Below are 14353 nucleotides of genomic sequence, written 5' to 3' on the forward strand. Positions count from 1 at the left end.
TCTATGAAAGTATTCTGATCAGTCCAGACAGGTGAATCTATGTCGGAAACAATACTTGAAACAGCCTAGAATGTCCAAAACTGTCATATGCACTCCCTTAGGACAGATGTACAAGATGTGTGTAGATCTGAGCACTGCTTGCAAACAACCTCATCTTGCCCCCCAGTTCCCTGTCACTGCCTACCTACCCTGCCTGCTCCAAGGTCTGGTGTTGTGCAAATGATATTTTTATTTCAGTACAGGTTACTCAGAAACAGAAGCTCAGCCAGAGGGGTCCGCTCTAGTGAGTTGGCTTGTATAGCAAAGAGAGCCAGGCCTGCTATCTGTGTCTCTGTAGAAATGGTTTTGTTCCAGGTCTCAGGACAAACAGGTGCTTGCTGCTGGCACCCTGAAAGACAGCCTGTATAAAACATCACTGTATAAACTTACTGTCCTCTGCTTTTCTGCTAATCTCATTTCTGTGATGGGATATGCTGCAAAATGCTCTTGTGGAATCCCTGCTGGTCAGGACCTCATGTAGGAGAATAATATCCTGCATGTTCAGCATGTCCTCAGCTCAGAAATAAATATCAGACTAGATCTTTGCCTCACTGCTTTGGTGCATGACAAAATAGTTAAAATATTTAAAACATAATGTGAGCAAAGTTTAGAGGCCAGAGAAGAGTATGCATGCTTTTAAGAGTGTTGGAGCATACTGTTCTGAGAAGGAGGAGCCTATGAAGCCATGGATCAGTCCACAGTGTTTTAATGTTTGAGTTGTCTGAGAATTTCTGTGACCATTCTCAGTCTTGATTTGGAGTCTGACCTGTGGAACAGAGACCAGTTTTGCTACAGTGCAGTATTCAGCCGAAGGAAGAGGCCATTATTTTAGAAAAATGCTTTGAGTAGTTTGGCTGGAGAAACTTGTTTTGGTTTGTTTCTGTAGTTCTCTTGCAGATTGTTTTAAAACTTGTAGCCTAGGCCATTTTACATATGGTTTCCAGAGAAATTCTTCACTTTATGGACCCTGCCAATCTCTGCTGTATTTTTTTTTTTCCTGATGACCTTTGGTGAACCAAGACTAGTCATGCAAGTTCAGATCTTCGGCTGAGCTCCAAGGGACATATACTCTGACCTCAGAACCTAGATGGGAGAAAGGTCCTCCTCTGTGCAGGCATTCAGTGTTGACTGGTACTTGTCTTCTTGCTCTTTATGACTACCAGGGCCTGAAGGTCAGGTCAAAAAAGATGATAGATGAAAAATCTCCATCTGTCAAATCAGTTTCCTATGATTTGCATTTTCTGTCAGGTGCTGGACATTAACAACTCAATACTAAGTTGCATATGCTGCAGTTGATACATGTTGCAAAAAGGGAGGCGATGTCAAGGATAGTAATTAATTTCTATTTAGGTTTACAGAGACTCATAGCATGGGTGTTGTGGCTGAGGAGCCCCACTGAACATGCATTGTGGGTGTGACTGTGTAAGTTGGTCTGAAGATGAGATAAGGCTTTCCAGATCATACAGAGGCAAGTTGCTCCATTTCTGAAACCCTGCTGCAGTAATGCTGAAACACTTCCTGATAGGGCAGGGTAAGTGAGGTTACTGAAACCCTTTCTTTAGTGACATTGGAACTTGGTGAGTCATGCTATCAGTATCTGAAATGAATCCAGTGAAGATTTTGTACATCCTTGGCAAATTGGCCTTCAAATGGAACAAGTAAGGAGAGAGAGTCAGAAGGAGATGGAGTAGAGAATAGAAAAGGTAAAAAAGCTGTAAGAATGAGAGAGGGGGGAAATCACTCTAATAGGAAGAATAGTGAGATTAAAAATAAAGAAATGAAGGAAGGATTCATTAAGAAAAGAAAATCTTTGCCTTTAATGGTAAAAAGGAAATAGAGGAGAATGTTAAAAGATACCTTTAACTTTACCTTACCCTGTCAGGCTTTTTACAGTTAATTTTAAACCATTGGAGGTATGTTAGCACCTTAGAAGCTCTTCTTACAACAAAAAAGAGTCACAGATTTTAATTGCTTTTTGTCTTGCAGATCCACCAAGACTCACCCTGGCCCAGTTGTACATTTAAGTGACAGCCCAAGAGATGAAGGAAAAGTGAGTACAACTAATGGTATAAAATTTTGCAGCATTTCATAGCCTTTATTTGCCTTGCTACTCTTTCCTTTTGCTCACTCACTGATTTTATTATCTGCTTTCTTTCTAAGTTTGCAAGTCACTTTATTTTACTGTTCTTAAGGAAAAAATGATCTTTGTACAAATTTAATAAGTAAACATTTGTGATGCAGAAAACATACTGTACTTTGAAATGTATAGCCATCTAAATTGTTCCTGTTTACAAAAGATTGACTTTGTATAAGTAAGGTTTGACTAAAAACTGTATCATGACTTCAGTACTTGGATAAACACATGCTTATGAAGGCATTATAGTAAATTTTTATAAGATAGGAAATCTTTTCTTATATAAGGATTATCATGATAATAACCCATGTTTGGAACTTGCTGCTGTTTGCAATTCTCAATTCTGTTCATTATCCACAAGTGGAAACCAAACATATAGTTAGAGCATTAGGGTTGTTACTGATACCACCAGGAGGCAGAGTTAGAGTTGGCTTTATTTGTATGGCAGCTTTTCAAAGATGAAATATGGTTGACAGAATTCTGGTTCTATTACAGCTTTTTTTTTTTTGCTTTTTTTTTTTTTTTAATGTGTTGCTACTGATATTTGAGCATTTTGCCTGTATGGAAAGGGTATTTATCTCTCTCATTGGTCTTATCATTTTTAGTAATTGCATTTCAGTATGTATTTATAAAGTACTGCATCTTCCAAGTGGTCTGTCTGTTTGACAGCATGCCTCACATAACAGCAAATAGTTGTTAGAAACTAGCAGCAGTTTAAATCTCTGATACTGATATGGGGGATACTATGCTGAAATTATGGGTACCTAGAAAAGCTCTGATGGCTACATCTGATTTTCATTTGCATCACTTGTCCTTGGACTTACCCATATTGCGTGGTGAGCTATGCACAAACAGTGCACTTGTGAACCAACCCTGTAACAAATTTGATGGCATCTCTAAGCCTTTCTGGAAGAATCACAATAGGTGAAGCAATTTAGAATACTATCAAATAAAGTAATTAAACATATTGAAGTGTAGTGTTGCAGCCTCAAACAAGAAGCCATCAAGAAATGTGGTTTATTTATCTCTGGCAAAATATCTGGTGAGAATAAAGGTTTATTGATGAGGCATCATTCTTGTTTGCTGGTCACAAGAGAAGCTGCTGCTGAGCTACCTAAAGCACATAGTGTAGGAAAAAAGGGTATTAAAAAAAAAAAGGTCTTGTCAGTGAAGGCTTTTTATAGGAATGCCATGCACTGTGTACAAACAGAAACCTAAAAATATTTTTCAGCAGAAAGGGAGAAGATGAAAAGGGCTCAGGCAAGAGAGTTAAAAGAGAACTGGCTTGGGAATACAAGTGTTTGTTGCTCAGAGGGCACACAGGAGACATCTGGGCATTGATGAAATACTAGCATTCAAAGAACAACAGCAAATTCAGACAAATGCCTATGAAAAACAAACATTGAAAATTTATGAGGAGAAGTAGTAGAAAATGTAAGGTATATTAAAACCATCTCAATGCATCTTTTTATATCATTGCTAGATTGAGAGTGGTGTAAAGAATGAATTAGTACTAACAAAATACTTACAGTTTTGCAGAATGTAGAATTGATAGTGTTTACAGGAAGATATCAGTAGAAGGTACACAGATGTAAGAGAAGATCCAAACATTAAATCAGTAGACAATTCTAAATTAAAAAAAAAATCAACAGTGGAGAAATAAATTAAACTACATTCTTCAACTTAGTCTTGTTAAACTTTAGTTAAAGAATGCAGAATAAAACAACCATTATTCAGAGTGAGGAAAAAATGTGGAAAAAAGCAGCTCCTCAGACTTTTACTGTTCAACATGGTCATATATAGCCTAGAAAATAGAGTAAGCAATGATGTCACCTGGTTTGTTGGACTTTAGGAGGCTGAGAAACTCAGCAGTAAAATAGCACGTTAAATACTGCATTTTTAAGTATATTCAGTGTAAATGATGACAAGTGATACATGTAGGGCAAAATATTTCTGACTTTACATATAAAACAATGGGTGTGAGCTGATGATTCCTGTTTGGTATCAAGAGCTTTGAGTGATGATTAATAGTTCAGTGGAAATGCAAGTCATCTCAATGCTCAGTAGTGAACAATAAAGAAAATCAAAATTAGGCATTATGCAGAGAAGAATAGAGAACAAAACAAAGCTATTAAAGAAATGCATTGTTGACCTGCCTGCTGATTACTGAGTATAATACTTGTCCTTCTGTGTCTAAAATGAACATAATGCTGAAAGAAATTCAGAGAAGGGACTGGGTTTTCTATATGAGAGGCAACTCAGTGAGACAGGAAAATTCACTATGGAAAAGACCTAACTGATTCCAAGTTTGAAAATCACAGTTGATATTAAGAGGATGGAAACAGCTCAGTGTCTTTCAATACAAAAACTAAAACGATACCAAATAAAACTGTCTGGTCAGATTCCAAACAAGCCAGTTAAGTACTTCTTCAAATGTGCAATGGGTAGAATCTATGAAACTTTTTCCAAATACTATTGTGTGTGCTGAAAATGTACTGATCACAAGGAAGAAAAAGTTAACACAAAAGAAATCCATGTGAGGGTAACTGATGAGATTTGCTGAATTCTCCTAAAAGGTTCTTAAAGATGAGGTTAAACAGAGCCATGTATAGTTGAGGAGGTGGCTATACTTGAATGAGAAAATAATTTAGACAGAGAGAATATGTGAGAGTGTTACCAATATTTTTCTTCCTCCCATATTATTTGGCATTTGCTCTTGGCCATTTCAGTACAAGATGCTGTCATAGGTAGACTTCTATTTAATTTAGCAGAGTTATTCTTAGATAAAAGAGCTGTTTGATGATAGTTCCACATACTTTGCTAAACTCCACAGCTCAAAGCTAACCAAAGACAAACAAAATGTATTGGTGGCAGAAATCAGACTCCACATGTCACATCATGATGGGCAGCAGATAGAAGTGTTCTTTGCATATGTTTCAGGAATTAAATAGTAGGTACAAACCAGTCATAATCATTACTCAAAATGCAGATGTTCCTGTACTCTACAAGAGTACTACTCTACAAGTACTTTGCCAAGAGTGTAGTGGTATAGCCTTCTCTGGGATTGTTTACATACCTGGGACTGTTTTGTTGAAATAAATATTTCTCATATGGACACTGAGAAGTTTAGAGTCCTAAAACATAGTCAGGCCTTTCAAAATCTAGGACAATCATAAGAGCTCTATTTAAAAGCCAGGGAAGTTTATGCACTGGCAGTATCTTCACCTTTTTCATTAAGATCCTTTGAATTCCTAAATGTTCCAGTTTATTTCATGGACTGGTGATGGGGTTCCTTGTACCAAAAGAGTGAATGCAACTCAAGACAACTTCTGCCATTCAGAACTTTTCCAGAGTGGCCTCCAGGCAAACTATCCAGGCAGGCTTTGGAGACAAGTCTCTTTTATGAATCTAAAAAGCTATGGCTGGAAGACAAACATCAAAGAGAATTTAGGCATTTAATGTGTCACTGAAGAACAATTTGGGGACCAAGTGATTAAGTTCGTGAAATATAACTGTGTCTGCCAAATCAATTAATAAGTGTACATTAGGGACAGACTGGAGTGCACAGACATTTATAAGTAGCAGATCTGTTGCAAACATGATTTTTCTTGCTGACAAAGGAAAAGACATTAACTGCAACAATCTGCAATTTCCCAGCAAACAGAGAAGGCTTAATAGGAAAAGGTTTAATGTTATTTACAATTAGCTGGTGGGCTAAACTTCCTATCTCTGAGTCTGAGTTCTGAGATCTAATAATACCTAAAACAACAAGCCTGTTTGTCAGGCTTGTTGTTTGTTTGGGATTTTTTCTCCAGCTTTGTGTTACCAGGACAAGGAAGGGGCTTGCTGTCATGTACCAGAATGTAATTAGTTGACTGTAAAAAAGAAATTTCCTCCCATCATCAAAAGCATTTGATGAAGAATAATTTAAGTCAAATTGTGAAACACTCCACTAAACAAGGAGGATCTTGCCAGGATTTTCTCTCCAAATTCTGTCCAATGTTCTGCTTTTTTTGTAACCTAATTAAGTGTGAGTAATTAAATGAGGTGCCACAAAAGGCAAGATAAATCTTTGGAGTTTTTTCCATCCTTGACTCTTTTTACAGATACTGCTTTACTTTTTCTGGGTTTTCCTCTCCAACTCTATTTATAGATATTTTGCTTTTTACTTTTATTACAGAAATAGAGCTTGTCTTATAGATGTCCCAAGTGATCATTATGACTGAGAGGAGTGGGAATGTTTCAGTTTCCTATGGTTCAGACAGATCAGAATCCAGAGCATCCCAAATATCCTGGCAATGAGACTAATCCCATTCACCCAAGCTGGAATTGTGACTTCAGTGCTGTACCACAGTGTTAGTACTAAAGCAGCATGATTACTGTCTGAACAAATAGAGAGATTCCTGGATATGCAGCAAAACTCTTTGCCTTTCAGTTTCTTCCCTGAAATCACACTTTATAACTTGCAATTCTTTAGTGCAGTTGTGCATTAAGCATTTCAGCAATAGTTCAGGTGAAATGCTGCCTCTAATAAAAGGTATTTAACCTTTTAGTAATTACCTGGAGCATGATATCTTTGCAAAAGAGAGGGGTAAAAATCAAAAGAGAAGCCTGCTTCCCCAGGGAAGAAAGGCTTATTAAGAAACAGGGGGTCACATACTACATGCTTTTAAATTCCTTCACTTTTCTGAATATATTTGTACAAAAGCTGAGGTGAAAAGAATATTGGTAGATACAAACTGAACATGACTGGTTTAGTACCCAGCTGTAATGCACATGTGCAAGTGCTTGTTGTGATGACAGTAAGATGGGCACTCAGACTCCGTAAATTACTAAAATACTCTTTATTGGAGTGAATACAAAAAGGAGGGTGGGAACCCCAAACTGTGTAGGATTGGATAAACCTCCAATAAGGGCATGGCACCATCCTCTGTGAAGAGGCTCTTGCCATCATTTTGGTCTTTGGAGATCCCAAAATATTTTTTTTTTTTAAAGTGTCATATCCATTCTTACTGTCAAACAAAAGGATGTTGACATGACACATACATTAAGATAAAGGCACAAAGGTGCTGTCCTTACCTTTATCAAGTGGGAGAGGCCTACAAGGTCCTTTATAATGAGCAGCTAAGTTTACCCTGTGGCCAAGGAATATGCGCAGCACAATGCAGGTTTGGAAGCCAAGTGCTGTGTGCAGCACAACACAGCACAGACCTGCACCTACTCAAGTGTACTGCTGTGAGCATCACTAACTCCTGGATATACAAATAGCTTCCATTTGGGATTGCTATACCAACAGTGCAAGCAGCTGCAGTAAGAACCTCCTTTGTTCATTCTCTCAATGGCAGCCTATTATCCCAGAATACCATATGGCATCCTGACACAGGAGCTATCCAGTTAGCTGCATGCTTCCTGACTCTGACACAAAAATCCCATGTGGAGCCATCCAGAAAAAAAAGGCTAAATATTCTGGCATTTTTCCAGGACAGTTTGAATTTTTTTCAGGAGAATGATTCTTCAGGAGCATAAGTAGTTATTGTTTATATTCAGGTATTAAATATTTTAACTATAAATTGTTTCCAGATTAGCTAGAAGATTCCACAAAAGGAATGTTCTCTTGTCAAGAAAAAGAAACAAATCCAGTAGATCTGAGAGTATTCTTAAGCTCTTTTGTAGCAGTATTGATGTATCAGTTATACTTAACTTGGAAAGAAAGTGGTGTTTTGTTTAGCAGCCCAGACAAATTTCATTTTTAGGACTCATGCAAGCTACTAAAGTGAGTGATAGCAAAGATGGTGTTAAGGTTTCTCCAGCTAAGAGATTATCTTGTCATTATTCTTCATAAATTCTTTATATAGATACTGTAAATCCTTGCCTGCATTCTGTGATATGTCTGTTTACAGATGATGAATAACTGCAATTATCATTGCCAGTTGTATGAAATATTCTGTCACAGAAATGTGAGTATGCCAGTTTAGCCATTTTCTGTCTTCATGTCCAGAACAGATTCTTAAGAAGACAGATTCTATGGGAAACAGTTTCCAGGACACCTAAATAAGCTAGACATCATATTGTCCATAAGATTTGAAATGTGTTCAAATGAAGAGTAACTCTACAGTACCAAATAAATATTTCACTTCTTTTGGGTGTAGACAAGGAGAAATTATTTTGTTAATTCTTACTTTTCTCCTGACTATTGTTTTTCTTCTCTTTCATCTTTTCTGTATCTTTGCTGTTACTTCTCTTGTGTGCATGATTATATGAAGTCCCAGTTCTATAAGAAGTAAAAATTGACATCAGTTAATTTATTTTTAATAATTAGGAAAGCAAGCAATTTGTTCTCTGCTGGAGGAGTTCTTCAGAATGTTTTAATGCAATAGCAAATATAAATAAAAGGAATATAAGTAACTGAATGAAAGTTTCATCTGGTGACTCTCTCAGTTTGAAGTTATTTAGGTGGTATCTTAGGTGTCAAACATTTTTTTCTCCAACAAGATGCAGGGAAGGTAAGAGCTGGTAGGAACATGCTACAGTCTTTGGTTTTCAGCAGATATGCAGTTAAGAAGATTGTACAGTTGCATAATCATCCAGGTGGAAAAAATGGTGTATAAAGCCCTTTTTTTCCCGTGTCAGATCTTAAATGGCCAGCAATGTGAAGTAATTTATACTGAAAGATAAGTTGAACGAAGGTATTATGTGTAATACCTTGTGTAATGTGCAAATTACAATCTTGCACATGGCTTTGTTATTTCTTTTTGTATTAGTCAATATTTATATGTACCTTTTGAATCAGAAAATGTAACTGTGTTTTCTGTCCCTGCTCCAGCTGTTGATAGGCTATGAAAATGGGACCATCGTGTTCTGGGACCTGCGATCTAAAAGAGCCGATCTGAGAGCTTATTATGATGAGGTAGGCAGTTTCCATTAACTCGGCAAAGGCATTATTCAGCGGTTTGCCATATGTCTTACCAAGCAGGTGGGTGTTTATCTAAAGGCATTGCTGGTTCTGGAAGTACTGTCTGTGCTATGCTTTTGGGCAAATTACTTACAATAGAAATCAAAGTCTGAATCTCTAGTTCTGATGATTTAGGCTCTCATGAGTGTACTGTGACACAGAATGTCCTCCCCTTGATCCTGACAAGTTCATCAACTTCTCTGTGGGGATGCTCAGTTGAACAGTCTAGCAATGAGCTGACCTGAGATACAGCTACAATAGCAATTACATTGTAATCTCTACTGGGTATATCTAGAACATTCATTATATTGGAAGACAAATTGCCTTGTACAGCTGTTGATATTGCCTAGTACTTAAGATCTGATTAAACAGTTTTCAAAATTATATTGTCATAGTTATCACACAGTTGTCTCTTGTCATTTGTAAGCAGCCATTGTTAACCATAGATGCAGTTCTTGTATCAATAATCAAGCTGCTTGAGAAATAGATATACTCCTAGTTATTATGATTTTAGCACTAGCCCTAGGAAAAAAATATTCTTTGTTCTGCCAATCCTCTAAAGTTCACCACAGATGAACATGAATGCAGCTGTAGCTGAAAATAGAAAAGGACGTTTTCTTTAAAGTGATCCTTGCAGTAATTGGTTTCCTGTAGTTCTCTTTCCTTCTCCATCTTGTCACTTTGCTATGTATGAGTGTATACACATTTATTTCCCCTCTAAAAAGCAATCTGAATACAGGTGGATCCTGCATTCTTTGAGACCTGCTGTCAGAGACACATTAAAGCTACTCTGAGCTTCAAGTTAAATTTCGAGCGTCAACATAGCAAATGTTTCAAAGGACAAGTTTGAGCAGGCCAGCACTTAAACCTCAAGACATGCCCACTGAATTGTCTCTCAGCGACAGTCGGATTGTGCAAACACTTGTGAAATTGCACCCCTTCTGTTACTTAAGGCTGAACAACTTCTTCCTTTTACAGGTCTCCTCAGGAAGGGTGGGGGTGGGGATACCTGTTCACTCACTGTCCTGTCTTGTACTCAGAATGAAACTACATGAAGCAGGATCTTCTTAATGCTGATTCCTTTTTTTTTTTTTTCATTTTGAGACAGAATGGATGGATGTTGAAAATTCCTCATACAATTTAGATGTTCCACATTTTTCAGTACTGTTCTCAGGAACTTCTTTTTGCCTTTTAGTCAGTCCCATGGTTTCCTCCTCCATGGTTATTTACTGTGTCATTACTCCACTTTGTTGAACTTGTGCTAGCTTGTTATATACTGAAATAATTGCAAGATTCTTATTTTGTTTTTAAAGTATTGTGTGACTAACCATTTTACTTTATTCCCAACTTTCAGGCTCCATGTTTATAATGTTCCAGACCTGCTAGAATTCCCTTAAGGAAGCCACAACCCTTAGGGAGCCACTAAAAAGGGTTCCATTTTAAATCCTGGGTTACATAGGTTCTGTGAGTCAAAAATTACTAGTTTGGCATGTGCTACTTGGTATTTAGCAGCAAGACAAATTATCAAGCCTAAGCCTCATCTTATGGGTTGACCACCAAAGATCACAGTCCAGAAGTCATTGTTCCTGCTCCCCTTCACTGTGCTATCTGGACTGATGGAATGCCTCTGTGCCCCACGATGTCTGACCAATCTCTCAGTATTTTTCTGGGACTGGGCCAGAACAGTTCCAGTTGCAGGGTATCTGTGAAGTCTCAGATAAATTCCAGTAAGTGTTCTGTATCTTGATTAAGTACCAAAGTGCCTCTTTGTATGAGTTCTGATTTAAATTAATTCACCCTCACTTTTCTTACTATCATCATGATTTTCATCTTCTCAATGGTGATATACATGAGACATTGAGGCCCTTCCAATCAATGCTCCTACACAATGTCTTCTATAAAATGTTTTCCTTACAAACTCTTTTATAATTTCCTGCAAAAGTTTATTTCCATCAATTGGTATAAAAAGACAGCACATAAGAGAGATCTTTCAAAAGGTTCTCAAGTTGTTACTGATAGTTGGCAAACCCAAAATCCAGCCATCTTCTTGTGCAGGCTTTAGAAGTTTGTGTCAAACCCCATTCAGAGTTGTCTGAAGCAGTTATCATCTTTCGCTGGAACACATCCCCAAAACGAAGATGCAGAGCTCTAAGAGGCATTTGACAAATGACAACTCCCTAACTTTGTCTAGCACCATGCCACTATGGAAATATCAAATTGCATGTGGCCCTTGCTGTAATAGTCCTGCAGTACTCCGAACACAATTTCTTAGCATTCAAACAGTAAGATGAGACAAGCATTTTTCATGTCTCCAAAATATGGTTAAAAGTGGTACTAAAGACCCTCTGTGGAGATTTGTGGTTGGGAAGGAACTGAAATGGTGTTTGGCATGCTTAATTTTACCACATCCTGAGTGTGAGAGAAGATGGAATGTGTATGCAACCACTGTAGGTATTCAAAAGGAGAAACATACCTAATCTGGAGTGAGATGCTTTATGTGCATACACTGTGTGAACATTCTCATGAGCCACCCACCATGAGGAACTAAGCAAATAGCTTCTCCTTTTGTGCGTGGATGCTGAAGAAGTGGATCTGAATGCTAGACATAATCTAGGAGGGAAAATTAGGTATTTGTTCAGGACCATCTTTCAGAATTACTCGTGACTTGCAGCTGATACCTCCAAAAGCATTTCTGTTTTTCTTGCCCATTTTGTGGCAAGGTCTAACAGGTCAGTTTGAGTTGCTGCTATGCCAGCTGTCTGTGCCAGGATCATCCCACCTCAGCTCCCCTCCACAGGAGGTTGGTGCTGGCAGGTGGCACCTGGTCACAGAGAAGCAGATTAACAAGCAGCTCGGTATGTTTTATAGCTAGTTATTTGCTCCTGCTCCGACACAGTTAGTGACTGTAACCATGTGAAATGTTTCTAAGGGTGACAGTACATCAAAACCAGATTCAAATTTGGCATGATAGCAAGCATGAATGAGCTCATGTCAGAATTAATTTGCATGAAGATAGACATGCTTTCAGTGTAAGTGAAGCAATGCTCCCCACAGAACTAAGGTTATTTTACCCGAGGGGAACAACACTGGACTCTGCATGAACTATCTTTCTGTGTTGTCTCTGGTTACTTCAGCTATAGTTTGGTTCCTTCTGGTTATTTAAGAGGAATTGTGTACCAACTCCCTCTCTGAAAGGCAGAAGTTTGGGTGATACCCATTATGTCACCAAAAAAATAAATATATAGAGTTCAATTTTTTTCAGCTCTGTTTTTTGTGTCCTTTTTTGGCACAACTGTTTTAGTAGTGTGTTAATCAAGCATTCATATAGAAGGTATGTAGGATTCCTGTTAAAACATCTGGGTCATCTTGATGCAAATTCATTTGTGGCTCTGCTGTCCAGCCCCAGGAGCTGAGTAAAGCTTTGGTAAAGGGTCATGGCCCTTCAGTTGATTTCTTCTGATAATCTCTCCAGACCATGAGCTGTAACCAACCATAACAATCCATATAATGATTAGAAGAGGAAAACCAACAGGGAGTTTTAAATAGCAACCAGTAGCACTTAAACAAAATTAATATGAACAGCTGCAATGCCTACTTATGAATATCCAGCCATGATGTTGTCATTTGAATAAATCAGATAAATGTCTATATGCAGTTTTAAGTGCATGCAGGCCTTAGGATTTCCTAGGTTGAAAAAAAAAACCTGGAAATTTATTAAGCTGCATTCAAAAATCTCTCAAAAAATTCAAAGATCTCTTTTATCTATAGTTACATAAAATTATATTGTGTTTTTTGCTATTTAGCAGTGAAGGGAAGGGACTTGGATTCTGGGAAGAATTCTGTGAGTTTGTGCTTCTGTGAGGAGTGTGTGAGGAACTGTGGTATAGAATGAATGTTTTGTCAGAATATGGTTTTTGTTAGTTTCCAGCACATACTAGTGAAATTAAAGGACTTATGCCATTATCCTTTCCTATAGTTTGATGTAACAATGGATATTTTCAGTCAGTTCCACTAATTATGCACAAAATACTAAGAATGGTATATGTAACATTCATCATGTGGTACTTGTATGCACAAAGGAGTGTAATATTCCTCTTCTCTGATGTATTATCTATACCAAAATTATCTTACATCATTGTTTTGGTAATTTTCTATATCAGTGAAACAGCCCGGGTTTTTTAGTATTTTGGTTTTGACATTAAACATTCCAGATTTTTGTGGACTTACTCTGCAGCTTAAGTATGTGAGAGTACATGTGGAAATTATCTAAGAAATGTGTTTTTCTTCCTCTGGGGAAGACTGTCTGTGTTGTATGTTACCTGTAAAGATTTTAACACCGAATTGCCTGTAAATTTACCAGATTAAATACTTTGAAGGAAAGCTATCGGACATATTACAACTGCATTAATGGCCCTTGTTCTTACACTTTTATCTTAATACCCTTTTCCTTCAATTTTGGCCTGATTCAATACAGGCATTCTTACATTTCTGTGTTACATTAGCCTTTATGATGAAATGTGGATTATAGCCATCTGTGGCTAACAAGTGATGGTAATGGACTTCAGACAAACAGGAACCATCCAATTGTTGATATACCATTAGAACAATATAATCTGAAGTCATACATGAAACCATCATTATTGTAAACACTGTATTCCATTCCAGTCTCAAATTCTTCTTTCCTTTCTGTAGGCTATTCATTCTGTTGCTTGGCATCATGAAGGGAAACAGTTCATGTGCAGTCACTCTGATGGCAGCTTGACCCTATGGAATCTGAAAAGCCCCAACAGACCATTCCAGACCACAATTCCGCATGGTAATTCTGATAGTTTAAATGTGTAACTAAGAAGCAATACAGTCTTCTCAATGCTGCTTGCTAATATGTATGTTTCTTTAATTTTTCCTTGTAGCCCAGATGTTGCTTCTTGCATAAATATTTTGATCTGCAAAGTAGCTGCAAATTATTGTAAAATCAGTAACTTAAATCAAACTTTTTTTTTGTAATTGGGGTCATAAATACCTCTTTCTAATTTATATTATTCTAATGTCTTATCCAATTCCTTTTAAGAGTCTACTGCTGGTCTGTGAGACTCTCAGGCTCTTTCTTTCTTTTATAGTTTGTATTTTATGTGCAATTTTCACAACAAATTAATGTGTTTTGTACAAGGTAGTGTGGTGTTTGTCATGGGAATGGTACAAGGCTTCCCAAAGAACTGCAATGAAGAATT

General features: G+C 37.4%; 1 protein-coding gene across 6 annotated transcripts in view; it reads left to right on the plus strand.

Moving 5' to 3' along the window:
* STXBP5L (syntaxin binding protein 5L) overlaps positions 1 to 14353 on the plus strand; it is a 182436-nt gene that overhangs the window by 95307 nt on the left and 72776 nt on the right. For all 6 annotated transcript variants that reach the window (XM_021549139.3, XM_021549140.3, XM_021549141.3 and 3 more), the window contains exons 6-8: positions 2026 to 2089; positions 8997 to 9080; positions 13818 to 13941. In XM_021549139.3, coding sequence (XP_021404814.2) covers positions 2026 to 2089; positions 8997 to 9080; positions 13818 to 13941 — 272 coding nt within the window. The remainder of the gene's footprint in view (positions 1 to 2025; positions 2090 to 8996; positions 9081 to 13817; positions 13942 to 14353) is intronic.

This window comes from Lonchura striata, chromosome 2, assembly GCF_046129695.1.
Source record: "Lonchura striata isolate bLonStr1 chromosome 2, bLonStr1.mat, whole genome shotgun sequence".
Lineage (NCBI taxonomy): Eukaryota > Metazoa > Chordata > Aves > Passeriformes > Estrildidae > Lonchura > Lonchura striata.